At 43.9% G+C, this 20,760-nt stretch overlaps 1 protein-coding gene across 2 annotated transcripts in view; it reads right to left on the minus strand.

The window, feature by feature from the left end:
• Positions 1-20,760, minus strand: part of cux2b (cut-like homeobox 2b) — an 87,954-nt gene that overhangs the window by 27,359 nt on the left and 39,835 nt on the right. For both annotated transcript variants that reach the window (XM_023397669.2, XM_023397668.2), the window contains exon 4: positions 4,012-4,090. In XM_023397669.2, the coding sequence (XP_023253437.1) occupies positions 4,012-4,090 (79 nt within the window). The remainder of the gene's footprint in view (positions 1-4,011; positions 4,091-20,760) is intronic.

Consider the following 20,760-nt stretch of genomic DNA (forward strand, 5'->3'; position numbering starts at 1 on the left):
AGGGACGATCCTGTATTGGGTCCAGGGTGGCAACCCTAGTTTCATCCAACTGACTTGGATGTGAATGAGCTCTCTCCATGTGATCAGTTTACAAGTAAATATAATCAAAATCACAGCACAGTCTTTGTCTTTCACTTAAGTGTTTGGTGATTTTGTTGGACCATGTTGGGTTATAAAAATCAGGATTTTAGCAGCAGCTTATGGTTTGGATGTGACTGCTGGTTACCGCGTCGTCTTAATGGGCTGCGTTTCAGTCACTATTTTAATACTTGTTCTGTCGTCTTACTACAGAAAAAGAAAAACATGTAAATGAGAACAGCTTCAATGGGAATTCAGCTGTATTAAAATACTGTATATGTGAGCACAGAGAGGAGGAGATAAGCAAATACATAAAGGCCCGAAAGCAGCTGACACTAGGCAGAAAGCAAATATGATGCAATGGTGTAATGATTTCCATTGAAAGTAGCTGTTTACATTGGTTCCATAACGGTATGCAACTTCAACCTCAATTTCTCACATTGACCATACATGGTCCAGCCATATACCAGGTCGTGCCCTAATCTTTTTGTCTTTCCATATGGTCACTGTGTCAGATAAGATCATTATAGAGTTTTGCTGCAGTGACCTGGGTGAAAAAAAATGTCAGATTACTGAGTAAAAAACTGTAATTACAAGCACCTTTCAAGAGACAAATGGCACCATGTCACTTACTGATGATCCCAGCCAATCTTAAAAAAAACTTCTGTAATGATCTGGCGCTGTATAAATAAAACTGACTTTTCTTGACTAGCTTGCCATTTTTCACAACTTGCATGATGTAAACTGGTGATCTGGAAGGTGGTGCCAAGGACAACTTCACCTGACATCCATTCATCATTCACCATTGCTCTTTTGCTCAGTATTTTTACAGTTGTTCAAAGAACAGTGCTCTGTGCTTCTGTGAGTCAATGTCAGGAGAAATGTTTCTCAGCGAGAGAAGGCACAAAATATCTGACACACAAGTCTTTTTGTTGGGACATGCACTCAGCAAGCACTTAATAAGGAACGCCATACTAATAGTGGGCAGGGCCTCTCTTTGCCTTCAAACAGCCTCAACTCTTCATGGCATGGATTTGACAATCTGCTCCATGTTGACATGATTGCATCACATCAGCTCTGCAGATTTTTCATCATGCTGCCGATCTCCTGCTCTACCACATCCCAAAGGTATTCTACTGAACTCACTGTCATGTTCATGAAACCAGGTTGAGATGATTTTTGCTTTGTGTCATGGTGCAGAAAGTAGCCATTACAAGATGATAAACTGTGGCCATAAAGTGAAGCACACGGTCAGAAACAATACTCAGACAGGCTGTTGTATTCAAATGTTGATTGATTGGTACTAAGCGACCCAACGTGTACCAAGGAAATATTCTCCACACCATCACACCACCAGCAGCAGCCTGGACTGTTGACACAAGAAAGGTTGGGTCCATGGGTTCGTGCTATTAACACCAAATTCTGACCCTATCATCTGCTGCCTCAGCACAAATCCAGAGCCTTCAGTCCAAGCTGCGTCTTCCAGTCTCCTACTGTCCAGCTGAAGCTTCTGATTTCTATTCCTGACAGGAGTGAAACCCAATGTGGTCTTCTGCTGCTGTTTTTGTAGCCCATGATGTGTTGATCATTCTGAGAAGCTTTTCTGCTCACCGCAGTTACACAGAGTGGTTATCTGAGTTACTGTAGACTTTTGTCTCAGCTCCAACCAGTCTGGTCATTCTCCTATGACTTTTCCCATCAACAAGTTGTTTCCGTCACAGAGAGACTGCTCACTGGATGTTTTAAGTTCTTCGCACCATTCTGAGTGCGTGGAAATCAGCAGTTTCAAAAATACTCAAACCAACTTCAGTGTTTGCCCAAAGGCCCATAGACCTACTGATAATCTATTCTGTAACAACACTAGGATTTTGTGGATTTAAATTAGTTTTTGTTCTTTGTTTTTGTATTGGATTAAATATAAAATTACCTAGAAATATGCACCATGTGATTAAAAAAATAACTGAAGTTATTTATGTCCTAAAATTTGATTTTGCCACCTGTTCCCTGTACAAGATATGGACCATAAAACAACCTTATTTGATATTTTACTTAGGTGGTGTAAATTTGTAGTTAACCGCATCACCAAAATATGAGTTACATGTCGTGAACCTGGGACTTTTGTTGCACCTGAGAGTCTGGAGTCCTGGGGCAGTTGCCCTCTTCACCGACTGTCCGCTGATCCTCCACCAAAAAAGAAGGAATACACTTTCAACATGTTTTGTCCTCTTAGCTAGCTAGTTTATATTAGCCGATGCTAACCCTGTGTTCAGGAATCAGCTGGTTTTGTTCAGAGAGACCTTCTGGACTCTGGACTAAGATTGTTGTTGATGGTCAACTCAAAACAGGCAGCTGATGGATGACAGTGTCTTTGGTTTGGAGATGTCAGAAGGGACCTTTTAATCCTAAGTTATTAATAAAGTAATGCAATTTCTTTTTTTTTTGTAATTAGTACATTATTAAACTAATGTAATTTATGATTTATAAGAATAATAAGTAATTGATTACATTTTTCAAGCTACTTGCCCAGCACTGTTTCATATCACAATAAGTCTCTGACCTTTGCTGAGAAAGAAAACAACCAGCTTCACTCTGTATGGGTCCCAGTGATACAGTGAAACAGGCTCCCTTTGTAAAGGTAAGGTCAAATGGAGGTAGGAGGCTGGCAGTGCTACATCACCTGATGTAACCTGACACAGGAAGGTCTACTACTGTTTACTCAATATAATGACCACTCATAGACTCACTGTGAATTTATATACACTCTATATAAAGAGACAGGGAGGGAAAGAAATATCAGGCATATTGAAAACAAAAGCTACTGCAGTTTTTTTTCTTTCACATAAGAGTTGATGTTGGGTGACAGTGGCTTCTCTTTATATTTTAAAGTCTTTGTTCTTTTACAAAACAACTCTTAGTTGACTCTATTCTCTACTTGAGGCGGCTTCGTGACAAAATATATCCCACAAGACGCTCCCGGGCTTGAATTAAGGCCTTGATATTAAAGGTATAGGTCAGAAAATCAAACTGAAAACATCTTCAAAGAACGGTATTTCTTATCAAGGAAATAACTCTATTCAAAGTGCGTGCGTGCGTGTGTGTGTGTGTGCGTTTGTGTGTGTGTGTGTGTGTGTGTTTGTGTGTGTGTGGTGGCGGCGCAATATCAAGCAGGGGACTTCAAGGAAAAATGGAGACCTTTAAAAGTCAGTTGCTGCTGTCGCTATTTCTCTGATGCAGACTTTTATCTTGTATTCATTGAATCTGTAAACAGCATTCTCTACTCCTGCCACAAGTGTTTCTCTGATCTAGACTGAGATTGGGCTGCGTTTTGCTGCCGTCTCCCGCAACAAAGAGCAATACAGTACATGTGCCCTGGCACCGAAATAACAACTGAATAAACACACAATATGTCTTTCCTCTGCTCTAACTTAACTGTCTTTGCCCTTCTCTCCCTTTTCCCCCATTGGCCTCATCAGGCCCGCGTTCCACACGAAGCCAGACTTCAGTTGGGATTTTAATTGGCCCTCCACAATCAACAGCAGAGCTCCTCAAGGATATGTTCGCTCCTCAGCCAGGCTACACTCAAGGACCAGAGCTGGGTTTTGAAGTGGCCTCACGCAGAGTTTTGGAAACCTCTCTGAGAGCACATACTTTGAAAAATAGATAAGAGCCACAGGGTATAGGGTTTTATTTATCTTATATCCATGTGCTGTTGCACCATATCCATCTATAGCAAAGAAAATTACTTTTTGGGTTGTGTGCATTGCTTCATGCATACATGACGTGGCTCTGTGTGTGTACTTAGAAGGGTGGTCCAGTGATACTGGTATAAGTATGATGGAGGATTGATCTCCAGGGAGTGATGTTGAAGGGAGAAAGATAATTCTAGAAGTAATGTGTGGAGATGCACATGTCTGGTCTTAGTGGGAGACTCACCTGGGGCCTCGATAAGCTGTTTGTAGATTCCAAGGAACGCAGACTCTGCCTCCTTACTGCGCTTGTTCAGAGCAACCACCTGCAGAGGAGGAGACGCCATTAAGGTAAACATGGACTGATATAATGCTGGCATTTATCATAACTTACAATGCACGGCATATTTTACATTTCAGGTGTTCAATTGATGCTTTTACACAAAGCAAAAAATGCTTAAAATCTTAAATAGCTAACACTGAATCAATAGAAACAAGAGCAAAAGGTCAAGCTCACAGCATCCTGCCAATAAATGAGACACCCCTGCATGCCTTGGCACTATATCTTGTATGTACAACAGAAAAATACAGTGCAGTGTGTAGATCAACCAATTCCGAGGCTGTGTTTTTCTACACAAGCACGCGACGACTGCAAAAACGAGGCGTAAACTGTGACGATATCCTTCCTGTTTAACTGCCAAGCTGCTGCATGTTGCGAAGTGACATTTGGCCTGTTAAATGTAGGTGCCGGCGTGCGTGGGGAGGCTCGCCAGTGACAGTGGCCTCCATCACCAGCAGCACTCGGCACCTGCTATCCTCAGCTCAGTGGGTGATGCAAACCAATTAACGATTCATTAGGAGGGACAAAGAAAGCGAATTAGCCACCACCTGGCCCCATGGAGAGGGCACCTGCACTAGTGGGTATGTGGGTTATCCTGCTCGCAGCTCCTGCTAAGACCTCGGGCCTGTTTGTAAGTCAGAGGACGCTCCGTGGCTGCTTCTCGGCGTCTTCTGCTTCTGCAACACTAAATCAGATCAGGCTCGTCCAAATGACCCCCCAGTCCAAGAGCAGACGGAATTCAAATTATTGTCATCTATTGTCTATGTCATTACTGTCACTGTTGATTACAGCCTCTGTCGGACCGGCTCGATGGACTCCACAACGGAGGGTCGAGTGCATGCTATGGCTGAGCCGAGCTCTTCCTCATCGGCATGACTGCACTTGAAAAACATTCATTTTGCAAAAGGCTGAAAAACACTTATGTGAATGGTGGTGGATGTGGAGGTGGTGTGTTGGGGCTGTTTAGTGGGGTTATAAATAAGGTGTGTGGAAAACAGCGAGGGACAGAGAGCCTTTGATTTACTGGAAATGGCTGGCGTCTTCCCCGGGGAGGCATAACGACAGCATCATGTTTAAAGAAATATCATAAAGATCAAGCAAATCCCCCCATCACTCCCACTTGGAGGAGCTCTGAGGAGTTCATGGAAAATGGAAAAGGCTGGAGCCCAATCAATACAGATGCAATAGTCTGCAGCTCTCAGCCAGCTCCCTGCTTCACTATGCTGTTGTTTCACTCAGCTATACCCCAATTTAACCCCCCACTCCCACTCCCACCAGTCTCCATCCACCCACCCACCCCCCCAGCCCTTCCAGGACATGACGTTAATATACCCATGTTGGTTCACAAACAGTGAAAATGTGTGAAGCACAGCGGCCACATAAACACAGTTCACAGCTCTATGTGTGGGTTATGAGTGCATCAACAGCTAGTGTTGGTTCAGCCAAGGTTTGTTTCATGCACACTGATGAGAGGCTCTTTTATGTGTGTTTCCTTTTTACTGTGAAGAGCAGCAATTTGGTGACCCGGGGCTCATTTTCAGCTAATAACAACCTCCACTCTCCGACGTGAAAATGAGCAAACCTCCAACAGCACTTTGTGTCACCAAGACAAACTATTACCAACCCGAGTTTACACCTGAACCAACGCAGCCGTTACAGCAGGGTGGCTGAACCCACCGCTAGTCATCAACTTTTCACTGGCAGTGTGGCTGGCCGGCCCGGCTTCCTCTGAAGCGCATACATCAAATGAGGTTCCCGACTGCATATGTTAAAAAGGCTGAGATCCTGTGAAGGCAACAGCTAGGGCTCCATTTCCCAGAGACACACAGGGTCTCCTGGCCCTCCATCATCCTTTAACGAGAGAACACGAAGATTACCTCCACAATCACACCATTAACCTGCCTACAGACGCTAGCAGAGACATCAATCACACGCCTGCCTGATGCCTTCTCATGTTGGCGGCTGCTATGCGTATAGATACCCCCCACAACACCACCACCACCACCACCACCACCACCACCACCACCACCATCCCACCCTTGCTATCGTCAAAGCACTCTGAGGTGTCGTGCATAATATGGGCTGATCAGGGAGTCATCTTCATCTCCATGCTAATCCACCTCCAGCCAAGCACATGGGATTTCAGAGGCAGAAGTCTCATACTAACAGATGCGAACAGACTGGGCTGTTGAACAGAGCGGTACGGCTTGAGGACGGACTACAACTGGCAAATCTCTCCTCCTCTTTTGGCTGCGAGATATGGCTCTGGCCCTGGCTTTGGCTCACAGCGCATTCTTTGTTTTCACCCGTTTTGTGATAAAGGATATGGCTACCGAGGGAATGGGCTTGGCCGCAGGTTGATTTTACAAGCAGGAGTAAAGCCTGGGGCAGAGTAGCAAGAGAGAGACAAAGGAAACCTGTTAGCGCTCCTCCATAACTCTTCACGCCGCAACAGAGTGGGCAGAGCACAGCCTCTGGGACAAGACTGCTGGGAAATACTTACTGATAAGCCTTTGAGAATACTTACAGTACACGCTAGTGAGTTTCTGTGTGTGCATCCGAGTGTGTGTGTGTGTGTGTGTGTGTGTGTGTGTGTGTGTGTGTGTGTGTGTGTGTGTGTGAGAGAGAGAGAACAAGCTAGTGTGTGTTGAAGAAAGAGAAATAAGTGAAGGAACAAATCCAGAATGGAATCGGGGAAGAAGAGTGAAGGGCTTCTGAGTGACATACAGCGAGAGACAGGGAGACAACAGAAAAGAGAGGTTCCCATAAAGAGCGCAATTAGCAATTATGCAGTCATCAATTACAATTATCACAACTGGTGATTATGCAATTATCACTCTAAATCATCGTTTTCCCCCTCTGCCTTACCAGTTTGCCACCCCCTGTGATTTGGTTGTTTGAGGATAGGTTGGGATGATGCAGGTGATTAGAGTGTGTGATGATGATGATGATGATGATGATGATGATGATGATGATGATGATGATGATGATGATGATGATGATGACGATGATGATGATGATGGGGGTGTTGGGCGGGTGTCAAGGCAAATCTTGCACTGTGTGTGTGAGCAAATACTTGTGTGATTCTCAGAGCATGGCTGCATATGCATCTATGCCTGGGTTTACACAGCATGTGATTTCATTCTCTTTTTATAGCATGTGTAGGTCTGTATGCGTGTGTGTGTGTGTGTGTGTGTGTGTGTGTGTACACAGTGTTCATGAATATACTGCCTCCATCTCAAGGTGAATGTGGTTGGTGCTGCAGGTGGTTTGGGGACAGCAAATGTATGGTTCCACAGTCCCTGAGGCCTCTAAATTACCTGTCATCTTCCCCATGATGCAAAGGTCAGTGCACAATCATAGGGAGTCCATCCTACTGTGGTGCTCAGTGAGCGCCGGTCCAGCCCACAGGCTGACAGGATGTCACAACAACCCTGGTCCCGCTCCTTGCTTATTAGAACAAAACAGTGGGAAGCCCACTACCACCACCACACCGCTTGTCACAACACCTTCCAGAGGAATCTGCTGGATCCTGACAAACGTTCAGTCCTTGGTGTTAATATAAACGTAGAGAAAATAAGGGAAAATATGGACAACGCCCTCGACTTTTATGGCTGTTAAGATGCTCTGAAATCTAGAGCCCGGCAGTGTTATTTTCAGTTCAATTTGTATTGGTAAAACATTTTCAGGATGAAATAATAACAACAAAAATATATCCATCATTCATGCAGTTCTGTTGCAGACTTCGGCTGTCCTTCCATTTTTAATGTTGCCATTTTGAGCTATGTCCAATGTCCATTTCTGCCCAGTGATCTTTCTTCCAGAAAGAATATATGAGTGTGTGTGTGTGTGTGTGTGTGTGTGCGTGTGTGTGTGTGTGTGCGCGCATGTGTGTGTGTGTATGGACATATTACACACAATTATATTCAGCTACTATAAAACATAATTTCCTCATGTTGGAGAAGGGGGAAACAGGGAATGTTTAACATTTTTGCTTAATACAACAAATAATTCACTATTTAAAATGCTGTAAAATTAATTATCAGTCAATCGACTAATTTTCTCAGCAGTGATACAGACCCATACAGATGAATTATTTATACAACCATCAATAATATTTTGTTATGATAATGCAAAGATTAAGCTAAGCCAATAGTTTGGTAGTTTGAATTTTAACTTTCAGAAAGACCCTGCACTTCCTGTTTTTATTCAAAAACAATAAAATATTGTTTGAAATGAAATTATTTCTATTTTTTATTCTAATTTTTATTTTTATTCTTTTACTGATTCCATATCCATATGGTCCATGTTGTCTTCTAATGCCTGCTGAGGAGCCCTTAAATAAAGGCCATAATTTAAAACATAATTTGTTGTATTTTAACAGCTGACTGACCACAGGAACGCCGGCATCACTGATAGAGCACAACATGATTCAGCTGCTTCAACATGGTGTAAACAATCAAGGGAAGGAACCTGCATCACTACAGTTACCTGCTTTCAATTTCCTGCATGTGATCTTTCTTTTCACAAAAGCAAATACAAAGCCATAATATTCCCTTCAGAAGCAGGGAAAAGATCAGATTTGAGCCATGCCACACAGCACTTGTACAGCTGTCACTGCAGGCGTTTGTTTTGCGTTGAGTGTAGGTTCAAAGGAGAGGCGGGAGGAGAGAGATGAGTTGGTGTGGAGTGACTGATGAGTGTGTGGAGGAGAGGGGCAGAGGTAAACCCTACTGCAATACAGTCTGGATGCTTAGAGACCCGTGCACACCCACACACACAAACCCACCCACGTACGCACGCGCAGACACACACACACACACACACAAACTTGAACTTGGGTGGATGCAAACACACACGTCAAGTCGCAGTCACAAAGATGCACACTACACGCAGACTGTGTTTCGGGGCAGATTTAATCATGGTGACATCCATCTCAGAGCGCTGGTAGCAGCATGGCGGTGGCTGTGGCCGTCTCTGGATGCCCGGCGAGATGAGCAGTCAGAGCACTGACACACATCTCGTCGCCACGTCAATTCCAATCAGCGGTGCCTGTCAGTCAACACGCCGCGCTCACAACCGACTGACGCCACTGCCACTCCGCCGGTGCAGAGCTGCCGTCTCAGCCAAATAAATGGCCAGAGCTGACCACACCAATACTCCTTTGTACCGCTCATCCCCTCCTGATGCAAACACGGCGCAGTGACAAATTCAGAGCGAAAACACAGCTGAATTCATTGACTCTTTCTCCTCTTCTCTCAGGACAAGCTCACCTTTATTTCAAAGCTACACAGCAGAAAAAATTCTATAGAGGTTTTAAGACAGTTTTCAAGACCCTATTTATCCATAGAGAAGATAGGAGGGACTTTCATATTATTGCATTAGCAGTCAATAAATGAAATAGACCAGGAGTCTACAGTCTCACTGACGGCACTGAGAGGATATACTTAGGCCCAGCGGTGCCTCAAGCTAAATGCTAACATCAGCATAATAATATGCATTGTCACAATGCCAACATTCTATTATCTAGCAGGTATAATGTTGAGCATGTTCACAGTCTAAGTTCATCGTGTTTACATGCTAACAATCACTGATTAGCATAGATGAAAAATCAGAGGATCACCAGAGTCATTAAGATTCATCCTCTGGGGACCCTGAATGTTCGTAAAATGCTTGATCCATCTGATCTGCTTAGATATTTCAATCTGGATCTGGCGGACAGATCTTTGAACATTGCTTTGCCCAGAGCAATGACACCAGTGTGGCTAAAAAGGAGCATCAAGATATATGACGTAAGGTGTTGGAGAGGAGACACGACAATATGAGCAAGACTTCAGGTCAATGCCCCAGTGGAGGGTGCCGATAATGACCCGGGCTGAGAGGAGAGCAGATCTCTACAGATCAAGGTGGGGCTGACGTAATCCCGACGGACGTGGCACACGGAGCAGCATGGGAGACAGAACATGGCACGACATTAAACCCAGATCAAAGGGCCTGCTGTCTCCACCGCACAGCAGGTGCCTTCTGGGTCCCCCCTCGCCATCAACAGGCGGCAGAACTGCCGTGTTACCCGCCCTCTCGACAAAACTCAAAAGCGCCAGCCTCGGCGCTAACACCTCAAAGTCACTGCAAAGTCAAAGTCAAGAGCCGGTGCGAGACAAACGGAGGGAAGAAAACAAATCTTTTGTGAATGTCTTTGTAGTTCAAAAGACAGGAGTTGTCATTTTCTTTGAGCTGGCGCTTTCAAATGTTTGATGCAGCGAACGACCTAAACCTTGAGGAAAGTGTGTCTGCTGAAAACGTATCTATCACGGCATGATGGGAGGGAGAGGGGGCGTGCTGAGGCTAAGATGAAGGCACCGGTTGATGTGCTGAAAGGGAGGGCTGTGAAAAGTAGTAATGAGTGTACCTGGACTAGATTTCAGTGCTGGGAGAACTGTTAAGAGGAGAGAAGAGAGGAGAAGTGTAGGTAAGGGCTAATTATAAAAATAAAGTGCCCCCATTATCCTGGCGCTGTACTGCCCTAGTGAACAAAGCTACAACAGATGGGGTGTCATGGGTAACTGTGCCAATGTGAGCCAAAGCCCTGGAGTGGATGGACCCTGGCAGGCCGCTGGTGGAGCCGCCCTGGCATGGGGGAGGCACAGCTGCATATCTCGCCCTCAGACACATGTTGACAGTGTTTCTCTAGCCCTGCCTACACTAGTCAAGGTGAGACAGCATGACACGAGGGGAGAGAGAAGGAGAGAGAGCGCCCCACTATGATGGATAGTGCTCTCCATCCACCTCTCCTCTCTCTCCCTCTTAGAAGGCTGGTGACTTTCCAGTGAGGCAATTATCATTGCGGAATGCATAATAGCCTAATTAATTACAGGTGTCAGCGCTGCCTTTGTTTCAGCATGGAGGAACATCATGCCAAAACTGCATCCGCTAAAAAGAACAGCGCTGATGAACGAGCCTTGAACATCGGCTAGAAGAGCACAGCTGATGGAGGAGCGAAACGCCGCGGAGACGACTTGAAGTCTGCCAAACAATCCTGCGTCTGTTGCTAACACAAGATGGATTGGAAACACATGGTGCAGAAATTAGGTCCATTATTTGCCTGATAAATCTGCTGTTGTCAGTCGTAGTGCTTGGAGGAAGATCTCAGGTAGGCCCTGCATAGAACGGCTCCGTGGGTAATTTGGTTGTGAGTAGAGAGAGACCAACGCGGCGGCGGCGTTGGTGGCAGCGCTATCAAACAATGGAAACAACCTCCTTACCCAGCATTGCTGACAAACACAGCATATCATTTGTCCTGTCAGATTTGCCGATTTCATTCATTGTAGTGAGAAAGCCGGGAAGCAGACGATTGCCAGGGAGGGAGAAAAAAAGACCTAACTGGACCTGTGAAGGAGAGAAGTGAATGATGGGGTGACTAGGGAGACGAGACAGCCCAGAGATTCCTGTTATTCTCCTCCTCAGCTAAACACAAGCATACATTGGTGCAGAACTTAACAGAACGTCACATTTAGTGTGTGTGTGTGTGTGTGTGTGTGTGTGTGTGTGTGTGTGTGTGTGTGTGTGTGTGTGTACTGTACAGCATGTGTGTCTTTCTATGGGGGGTCGTGGCAGTAGGCTGATAATCCCTCCACGCCCCCAGGCAGTGGGGGCTCATTGTAGAGTACATTGAGTCTAATAGGAGCGGGCGCTGCAGTTGTATGCAGCTCTCCCTGCTCCCACTGTGAGAAGAGTTTTACATAATTAATGACTGTTGATGTTTCCCAGGTAGTCGCCCGGCAAATTCACTCCAGACTCGGCTGCCACCGTCGTCGGTTCCACAGAGAATGAGCGACACCAGAACAGACAGCTTACATTACAGGCATAAATAAGGCAATTTTGTACAGTGTCTTCAGACATTACTGTGAGGGGGGTTCAGGGCCAATGATTCGACTTGCTTCAGAGAAATGCTCAGAAAGAGCTTTTCTATGTCATGGAGTCTTCAGAGAATTTGCGCTTGATGCAAGTAAAACTGCTTCCTTTAGTGTTTTTATAATTCTGTATGCTGTTAGAGACGCGCACATAGAAGCGCTGCGCCTTCTCAAGATAACAGCTGACGGCTCCAGACGGATGATCATCCGCATCTGCATGAATCAGTCTAATCTGAATGTCGATCTAAATACGTGGGAGCCCGGTGGTCTGGGTTTGTATGTTCCAGACCACTGGCACCGGTGACGCCTTGTGGCCCTGTACATATTGCTGCAAGGCAGTCCACATTTATACTGGAGCATGTTAAATTAAACATTTAAACACGACACCAAGGGAAGGCTATTTTTTACTGCTCTCGGCCCACTACTCATTATTAATTTGTAATAACCTTTAAGGCTTTTTGATGTCATACATATTTTACGGAGAGATATCACTCTCAGCCAGACTGGAGAGGGCCTGTCGATGACAGATCACCAGAGTGCCACAGAAATGTGCCTTCATCTGCTATAATTAGGACCAGGTGAGGGTTAAGAGTGATCTCTGGACTGTGTGCGTATGCATTCGTCTGTGCATGAACTCACACACTAATGCATCAGCGTGACAACACATCAACACCTAGAGATTAAAAAGTGGAGTTGCCAAAAAGAGAGGGGGAAGAATAGATTGGAGGGGTTGGAAGGATTTCTCCAAAATCATTTTGCACAAAAAAAAAAAAAAACTGTGCATAATGTCTTTCTGACAGCGACCTGACCATCATTTTAAAACCTTTTAGGTATTTATGAATGCCCAGCGTAAAGGAGTCCATTTCTGCTGCATAAATCAGCTGAGTGGCTGAACAGTGGAGGGAAGGGGAAGCATTAACACCCCCGCTCTTTGTCTCCTTCATATTCCTCTGTTAGAGGGCTGGCCGAGGCCCATCTTGCTCCCGCTCTGCTGGGAGGCCCTCCATGCCCGTTGGATGCCAGCCTAAAGCTCATGTACACTGGTGCCAACACGCCACTAAAAGCTGTAAAACACATGAGCTCTGTTTGGTTAATGTACACTGATTGACCTCTGCTGCCAGCCATTTGATGTCATGATTGTAATGACCAGCTTTCTTGCCTGATCACTCATATACAATGTGACAGGCGCGAGGTGGCATTTCAATCTGAGTGAATGAGGGCTAATCAGAAGAGACGCCTACAGCCGCAAGAGCTGATGTCCTAGTAAATATAAAATGATAGCATTCAAAATGTATTGGTAAATATTTATTAAAGGGCCAGTTCACCAAAATAGGAGAAAAAAAAAATTTTCTCATGTTGGTTTTTCACCATTTTCTCTTGATGGTATGTAGAAATGCAGAGAAGTTTGTTTTTTGTTTTTGTTTTTTAATCATGATTTCTGCTTCCCTCCCAATAAAATGGAAGGTGAATGGAATTTCAGTTGTGGTGCAGTATTGAACACTTATAATTATATTTTAACATCCTGTGGCTGTGCTGTGGCTCCCAGCCTGTTCTGCTTGTGAAGCCCTAATAAAACCCTTAATCAATTTATTAGAATCTGTTAGAAACTGACTTTCCTTTCTTAGACTTGAATATGTGTTAGAGGGGTGGAAATACACAGCTTCAAAAGAAAGAGGCAAATATTAGAGAAAGAGATTTCATTTTTTCTCATCTCCTACTCCAGTAAGCATCTCTTGACCCCTTAGATTCATCTTGCAACCCCTTGCAGGGGTCTGAACCTTCAGGTTGGAAACCACTGAGCTACAGGACACACTGTCAACAGTTTTCATAGTGGCTTTTTCCAGTGGACAGTCTGTGGATTATCCTGAATAACAGGGACAGTGTTTTCTAGAAACACATGCTGCTTCTGATTTTTTTTTTTAATTCTTATTTTTCACTGACCCACTGCACTGGGCTGGAGGCAGAAATATCAGAGACATACATCTGAAAATCTTCATGGTTAAACACCTCCACTCTCATTTGGGTGAACTAACCCTTTAAAGAATTGCGCCACAATAACCGTTCTTTTTGTTACATCATTGTAAAGCAGACGTTCAGGAGCGCTAAATCAATCTTAAGCAGCTTCAGAAACAACTCTTCAGCAAGCTTTATATATAGGACCTGACTTTAGTGGTTATCTATTGGATGCTGAGCGTTACATAACCCTCCATATGCTCAGAGTGTAGGACAATTCCGTACGGGTTATAAATAAAGAAACCTGACGCACGGCTGCAGCCACTGTGATTTGGGCAAGTTCTCACATGGGATGTCATAGTTCTGCAGTGCTAGCCCCACTGCTATTTCAGGCTCTGCCTCATTAGAACATCCGCCGTGAGTGAACAAAAAAAAAAAAAAAACAGACTGTACAAAAGACATTTCATTAGGGAAGAGAGAGCATGAAGCCACGGTGCGTTCAGGGCTAAAGCGTTTGCTACATTAAGAGTAGATGCATTGTGAAGGCGCACATGCTCATACACAAACAGTGAGGTGTGATAGCCAGGTACGCTACAGTGCTGAGATCTGTGTCACATGGTCCCACTAGGAGGAAGTCTGCAGGCCCTCGATGACAGGGGCACAAACACGCAACCTGCCACAATGGCTGCAATTACCCCACATCCACTGCCTGCAACAGGGGAGAGAGAGTGTGTGTGTGTGTGTGTGTGTGTGTGTGTGTGTGTGTGTGTGTGTGTGTGTGTGTGTGAGAAAGAGGGAAAGTGAGGGATGAGACATGAGATTAAGCATGTAAGTGTGAGTTCTTGCATGAGGGAGGAGAGGGAGAGAAAAAAAAACACACATTATTGCGTGACTGCCTGTACCTGCCTCTCTGATTGTGTGTGTGTGTGTGTGTATGTCAGGTCAGGCGTGGTTGTGTGTGCCTGTAGAGGCCCTCTCACACCACAGCGTCTGGCTAATTTAGTTAGGGAATAGCTGGCTGTCCTTCAGGTGAATGGACAGAGATTGGTCTCAATATGAGATGTAATAAAACAAGCCCATCACTGGATCTCACCGCACCTTCGGCTGTCCTTCACATGTCTCGCCAGAAAACACACACACACACACACACACACACACACACACACACACAGAGGAAGCCTTCAAGATTTTCTATTTTGAAGAAAACCTTCTGCTTCACGATTTTGTTTTACACCGTGCTTATTTATTTATACTGTATATATCACCATTTACAATATCTAGAATAATAAGAGTTAACTGCACAAGTGTGTGAATTTAACATAAACCCCACACTGATACAATATTAACATCTTGATAAAATCTAAAGCACAATGTACGTCTCAGCTGTCCCAAAGTCCCCAATCCTTTTCTAACTTGTCAGCGACTGTTATCTACATCTGCTTCTTTGTAATGGATTTACATTACTTCATATAATCAGTGCACTTGATGATCTTAATATCTGTCTGTAAAAGGAAGTTTAAAAACCTGCTGATTATCTTATGATTAATTATAATAATCTTGCTACAGTAACCACCATTAGTAGAAGTCCTGTGATACTTTACTAACACAACAGTTTTAAAATACTCCATTACAAGTCAAACGAGTATTAGCAGCTAAATCTACTTAAAGCATCAATATCAATTTAAGTACTAGTTATGCAGAAATGAATGTGACTGTGAGTGATGCATTATTGTATATGACACTGTTAAGTTGTTAAGTTGTTACTGCTGACGCATGAATGTGTCAGCAGTTTTTTACTGTTGTAGCTGGTCGACGTGGAGCTCGTTGTAATGATTTTATTTATAGTTATGTAGTCTACAGGTTCCCAACCTAAGGGTCGGCCCCCTTCATAGGGCCACAAGACAAATCTGGTGGGTTGCTTTTCTTTTGTTCTTCTGAACAATTTGTAACAAGCCAAAGAGGCTGAAAACTACTGATTTAATTTCCACCAGTATATTTATTCATAAGCTGGTTATTTAATGTAAAATCTTACAAAATCTTAAACATGAAATGGAACTACTAACTCTTGACGTGAAATAAATGTAATGGAGTAAAAGGTACAATATTTCCCACAGAAATGTAGTCGAATCAATGAGTAGAAGTGTAAAGTGGCATAAATTAGAAATACTAAAAGTACTTCAAATCTGTACTTGAATACACTAATTGAGCAAACGTACTGTAAGGTACCGGTGCTGCAAAACCCTGCATGTGTTCATTTCACCCAGGGAATTGGTGAACCTCCATATGTCCTACTGACAGAGTAACAGTGGCTCTCTGTGAGACCGCAGTGTGGTGGAGCTCGTTCCACCTGTCCTCCCGTTTGGCCACAGCCAGCTCTTGCTCTTTCCTGCCAGCTGCTAGCATCCAGGGCCTGGTGACCAGCAGCTTTTTCCCTTTGGCTGTCCCCTCAGCTCCACTCCAGGCTGGGCCCTTCACTCCAGAAGAAGAGCTGGAGCTTTCCCACTAAATCCACTGAGACCCAATTACAGAGACTGCAGGAGAAATCGCGACAAGATGCAAAGTTACTTTGCTTTAATTGAGGACGTGTTTAACACTCTCCTCGGGCCACCGCGGCCACTTTATGTCTCGGATGAAACAGAGAGCCCTGCAGTGGGACTTTAAAACATATATCTGTTTGTGACAAAGGCAAAGAACATTCGGATCTGTGGGGCTTAGACATTTAAGGGCAGTGGTGTGATTTAGGACGTTGAATTTCCAGTGTGAAATGAGAATAAAACAAGCAGATCTCATAGAAGTGCAAAAACACATTTGATTTGTGGTGAAGAAACAACACTTTAATGTGGGGGGTACATCAGTTGCTCCGCTCCCTGGTAAGAGAGTTTCTTCACTTGCAGCTGCTTGTTTTAATGCAGCCACATGTTAATTAGTATTGTAGTTAATCCCATATTAAAGAGACCCAAACTGTCAGGTCATATTATAAACAATCAGTCCTATGTTCGTGCATGTGACATTTGGAGCTGCTATCTCTTCTAGCAAAATGTTCCCTAGGTACTAATTGGCCTACTTTACGCTGTCTTTCTTTGAATTGCCACTTTCTTTATCATTTAGGATATTAGCCTTGACAAGCATCATCCCATATAGCATAGGCCCACTAAAAGTGGTGAGGAAGGCGCTTCAGGTTTTTTTTTTTTTTTTTTTTTTTTTTTTTTTTGCAGAGGGACAGCAAAAATGGAAATAAACGATTTACACTAGCATGTAATGCTGCAAGATCTACCTTCATGGGATATTAAATACAATTTGAAAGAAGAATAAAAAGTTCAAACACTTAGCCAGCAGCAAAGTAAGTGTAACTTTTCTCTGCTTGCATTATTTAAGATAGGCTCCATCATTTTATCAATCTATCGATCTCTCACCAGAAAGATGAAAATGGAAAAATAATGAGGCCGATGAATACTGTGTAAAGAACATCAATGTGCAAAATTTAATTATCTGTGCTGGAAAGGAGAAGGAAAATGTGTCGGCTGTTTTCTAAAACAAAAAGAAAGTGAAAAAAGGAGCAGTTAATATTTTTCCCTCTCTGCATATTTTAATTACCAGATCAATCATAACTAGAGTGCAGTACTGCAGAGAAAAGAAAATTGCAAGTCTAAATGAAAAACAATAGATTTGCTTTAAAGTCTTCGCTCTTTTGAAGTCTAAATTAAAATTTCAGGTACCTTTACAAGAGCCTTCTTCAGAAAGTTATGATATTTAATTAGCGTGTTTAGATTTTGCTGAAATTAAACTTCACAGCCAAGCATCATGTGAAATGAAGACCGGTATTCCCAGGCTTCAGCAGGGGGGGAAACACCGCAGATGAAGAGTGGGAATTAAATCACTTCAGCACATGAGGTCTGTGTATCCTCTGACAAAAGCTCATGTTCTTCTGACTTGTGCTGCCACTGGCTTGATCTGAGGCTGGGTCTCGGTGTTCATTGGAGTGGAGAAACAACTTTGCTCTCTGACTGTGTCTGTGCAGCTCCGATTCTGCGCCTGAAATCAGAGAATTGCGCCGTAGAATTGGCGGAGCAGCTCTCCCCGTTCCGCCTGTTCCTCCTCACATGAGCTTTTCCTGGTTGTGCTAGCGCTGATGTTTATTTCTCCTGGCATGTCCTCGCCGGCGCTGAGCCACCGATTTCACACATTTTTATTGGCTAATTTGACTGTGCTCTTGCCAGCAGCTGAGAGTGAGCCAGGAGTCGGAGAATCACGGAGACAGTGCTACTGCTGCTGCTAGTGTTGCTGCTCTCTGACTTGAGGTGCCTGGAGGGAGCAGAGGAGGGGGTGGGAGGCTCTCACCTGTCTCATAACAAGTAGTTGACCATGTTAGACTGAGGCGAGCTAGGTCTTAGAAACTGCCTCTTAGATTAGTTACTGTGTGCGGCTGGTGAGTGTCTGTTTGGTGAGAGGTCAGGAGGGGAATGTGATTGCCTGTCTCTTAAGGTGACAGGGGTTTAGAGGAGCGGATGTACACCCAGTAAGACGCCCAATAGGAGCAGTGCAGCCGGCGCTATGCGTGCGTCCATCCTCAAACATGGCTAACATTTGCACAGCAGCGGCAGTCAGGCGTGACGTCTCCGGGCTCTGAGGTTTGTGCTGTCAGGACGGTAGAAATTAAACCTGGCACTGCAGAGCAGAATGTGCTGAAACTCATCAATTCCACATGGCTAGAGAGCCAAGTGCCTATTTATAACATCCCCCCTCTCTTCTTTACCTGGTGTGCATCCCTGGCTCTAAACACGCATCCATAATGATGAATACACCCAACTGGGACGCTCCGACAGGGCATCAGTCAGGACAGGAAAACAAACACGCCAACACACACACACACACACACACACACACACACACACACACACACACCATCAGATCACGGCACAGCAGAGGAGGGATCAGACTGACACTGGGAAGGCTGATGGAAAGGTTGAGTCGTCTCAGCATAAAAACACCCAGCATAATCGCAACAGCCAAGGAAACAAAAAAAAAGGGCAGTCGGATATATTAAACTTCTTCTGAAACGGCCCAGGCTGGAGCTAAAAGATGATGCTCCACTGGTGAAACACCACCACCCAACTACTGGGTTTGTTTATGTAGTCATTTACTGAATTGATGAGATTGCATTTTAAAAGCTACAGTCTGAGCTACTGCGAAACAGACTGATGGCATTTTGCAGGAATTCTTGAGTTATACATTTGTCTTTGGGTAGAAAAATGTGTTCACTTTCATTATGTTTGCTAACACTGCAGACATAAATGACCTATATCTTGTGTTCAAATATGCTAGTCTATAGTTATTGTTATTTTGTTTCAGCTTTTCATTCATATCCCCTCTTTACATTCCCATGTCAAGCTTTAAAGCAAGGCTGTTATTCTTCTTAGGAAAAAAAACACATTCCTCCTCTTACATATGAAGTAAAATACATAAGAATTAAAATGCATCTTTGCACAATTCAGCATACTGAATGGCTTTACCACCCAGTGCAGCCATATTTGCTATGACCAGTAGCGTGTGTTGGCTATTGTTAGCTTATGTCACCAAACTTGTGTGCGTCACACCATTTTTTTATTATTATTATTTTTTTTTTTTTTGCTCAGGTGTTTCAGCACCTGTGGATGCATCTTTGACTTAATTTGCACTGCCTAGAGGAAATTTGCACCACCTCTAAAATTCACTTTGTGCTCAGTCTGCACCAACCTGACGCACCAGATGGTTTGCTACACAGAACCACCTGGGAAAGCTACGTGGAAACTGTTTGGAAAAAGGGGAGGCGCTTTCAAAAAGTCCTTGTCAGGTGATTAGATGAACCATCTGTCTATCACCGTCTATCACGAGCTGTCGTGAACCAATCGCATTCTGCATCCTTCCCATTTTTACCACCACTAGCGGAGCCAGTTGGTAGCCACTTGGAGGAAGAGCAAAAACATCTAATTCGCAAAGAAAAGCTTTCAGTGCTGTTCTCTGCTCTTCTTTCAATGAAGAAATACTCTACAGCTCTGATATAGCTGATGCTATAGCAGCATCTATGCTAACCTCTTTAGGAGCCGCCATTGTTGTTAACAAACAGTCGCTTCTCACCGTCGCCACACTTGAGACACGCCTGTAGCTGCCAATAGCTCCTTCCTTATTCTGAGGCACTGTGGTTAGACCACAAGCAAATAGCATGGAGCCTGGCAATCTTTTAGCATTTATCATTACTGCTGTAATTGTCACTTGTGGCCACAGTGGCCAGTGTTCAGTAAATGTTACATAGGCACTTTAAAAGTATTTAGAACAAACATGGGTCAATAAACAGTTATTTCAATATAAAGAGGGAGATAATTGTAAATGGTTTGCTGAGTGGTTTTCTGATGTAAAATGAATCAAATCAAGTTAAATTGCAAAAGCAGAACTGCCTTCAAACTAAGACTGAGTAAAATAAAAAAAAAAACCTTGACTGGACCATTTCTTCATTTATCAATGTATAAGCTTTGGCATTGGATGAGAATAAGTATTACAGGTAAGATGGACAGCCATACAATATTTGATCCAATATCCACATATAAGCTTGTCTTTGACTAGTCATAATCAATAAAAGTAAACTTTAAAGTAATAAAGACTGAAACAGTAAGTGAACAGAAGTGCATTAAGATTGGGTCAAAGCACCTTTTCTGCACTGATGTGCGGAACAGACGAGGACATTCATCCTCTGGGGATGCAGAGGACGTAAAAGACTCAAGGAAGGTATTATCTAATGTCCAATTACACTCCCCCCCCC

Source organism: Seriola lalandi, unplaced genomic scaffold (assembly GCF_002814215.2).
Source record: "Seriola lalandi dorsalis isolate HSWRI2012SDOR001 ecotype SW California unplaced genomic scaffold, Sedor1 jcf7180002054883, whole genome shotgun sequence".
In the NCBI taxonomy this organism is placed as follows: domain Eukaryota; kingdom Metazoa; phylum Chordata; class Actinopteri; order Carangiformes; family Carangidae; genus Seriola; species Seriola lalandi.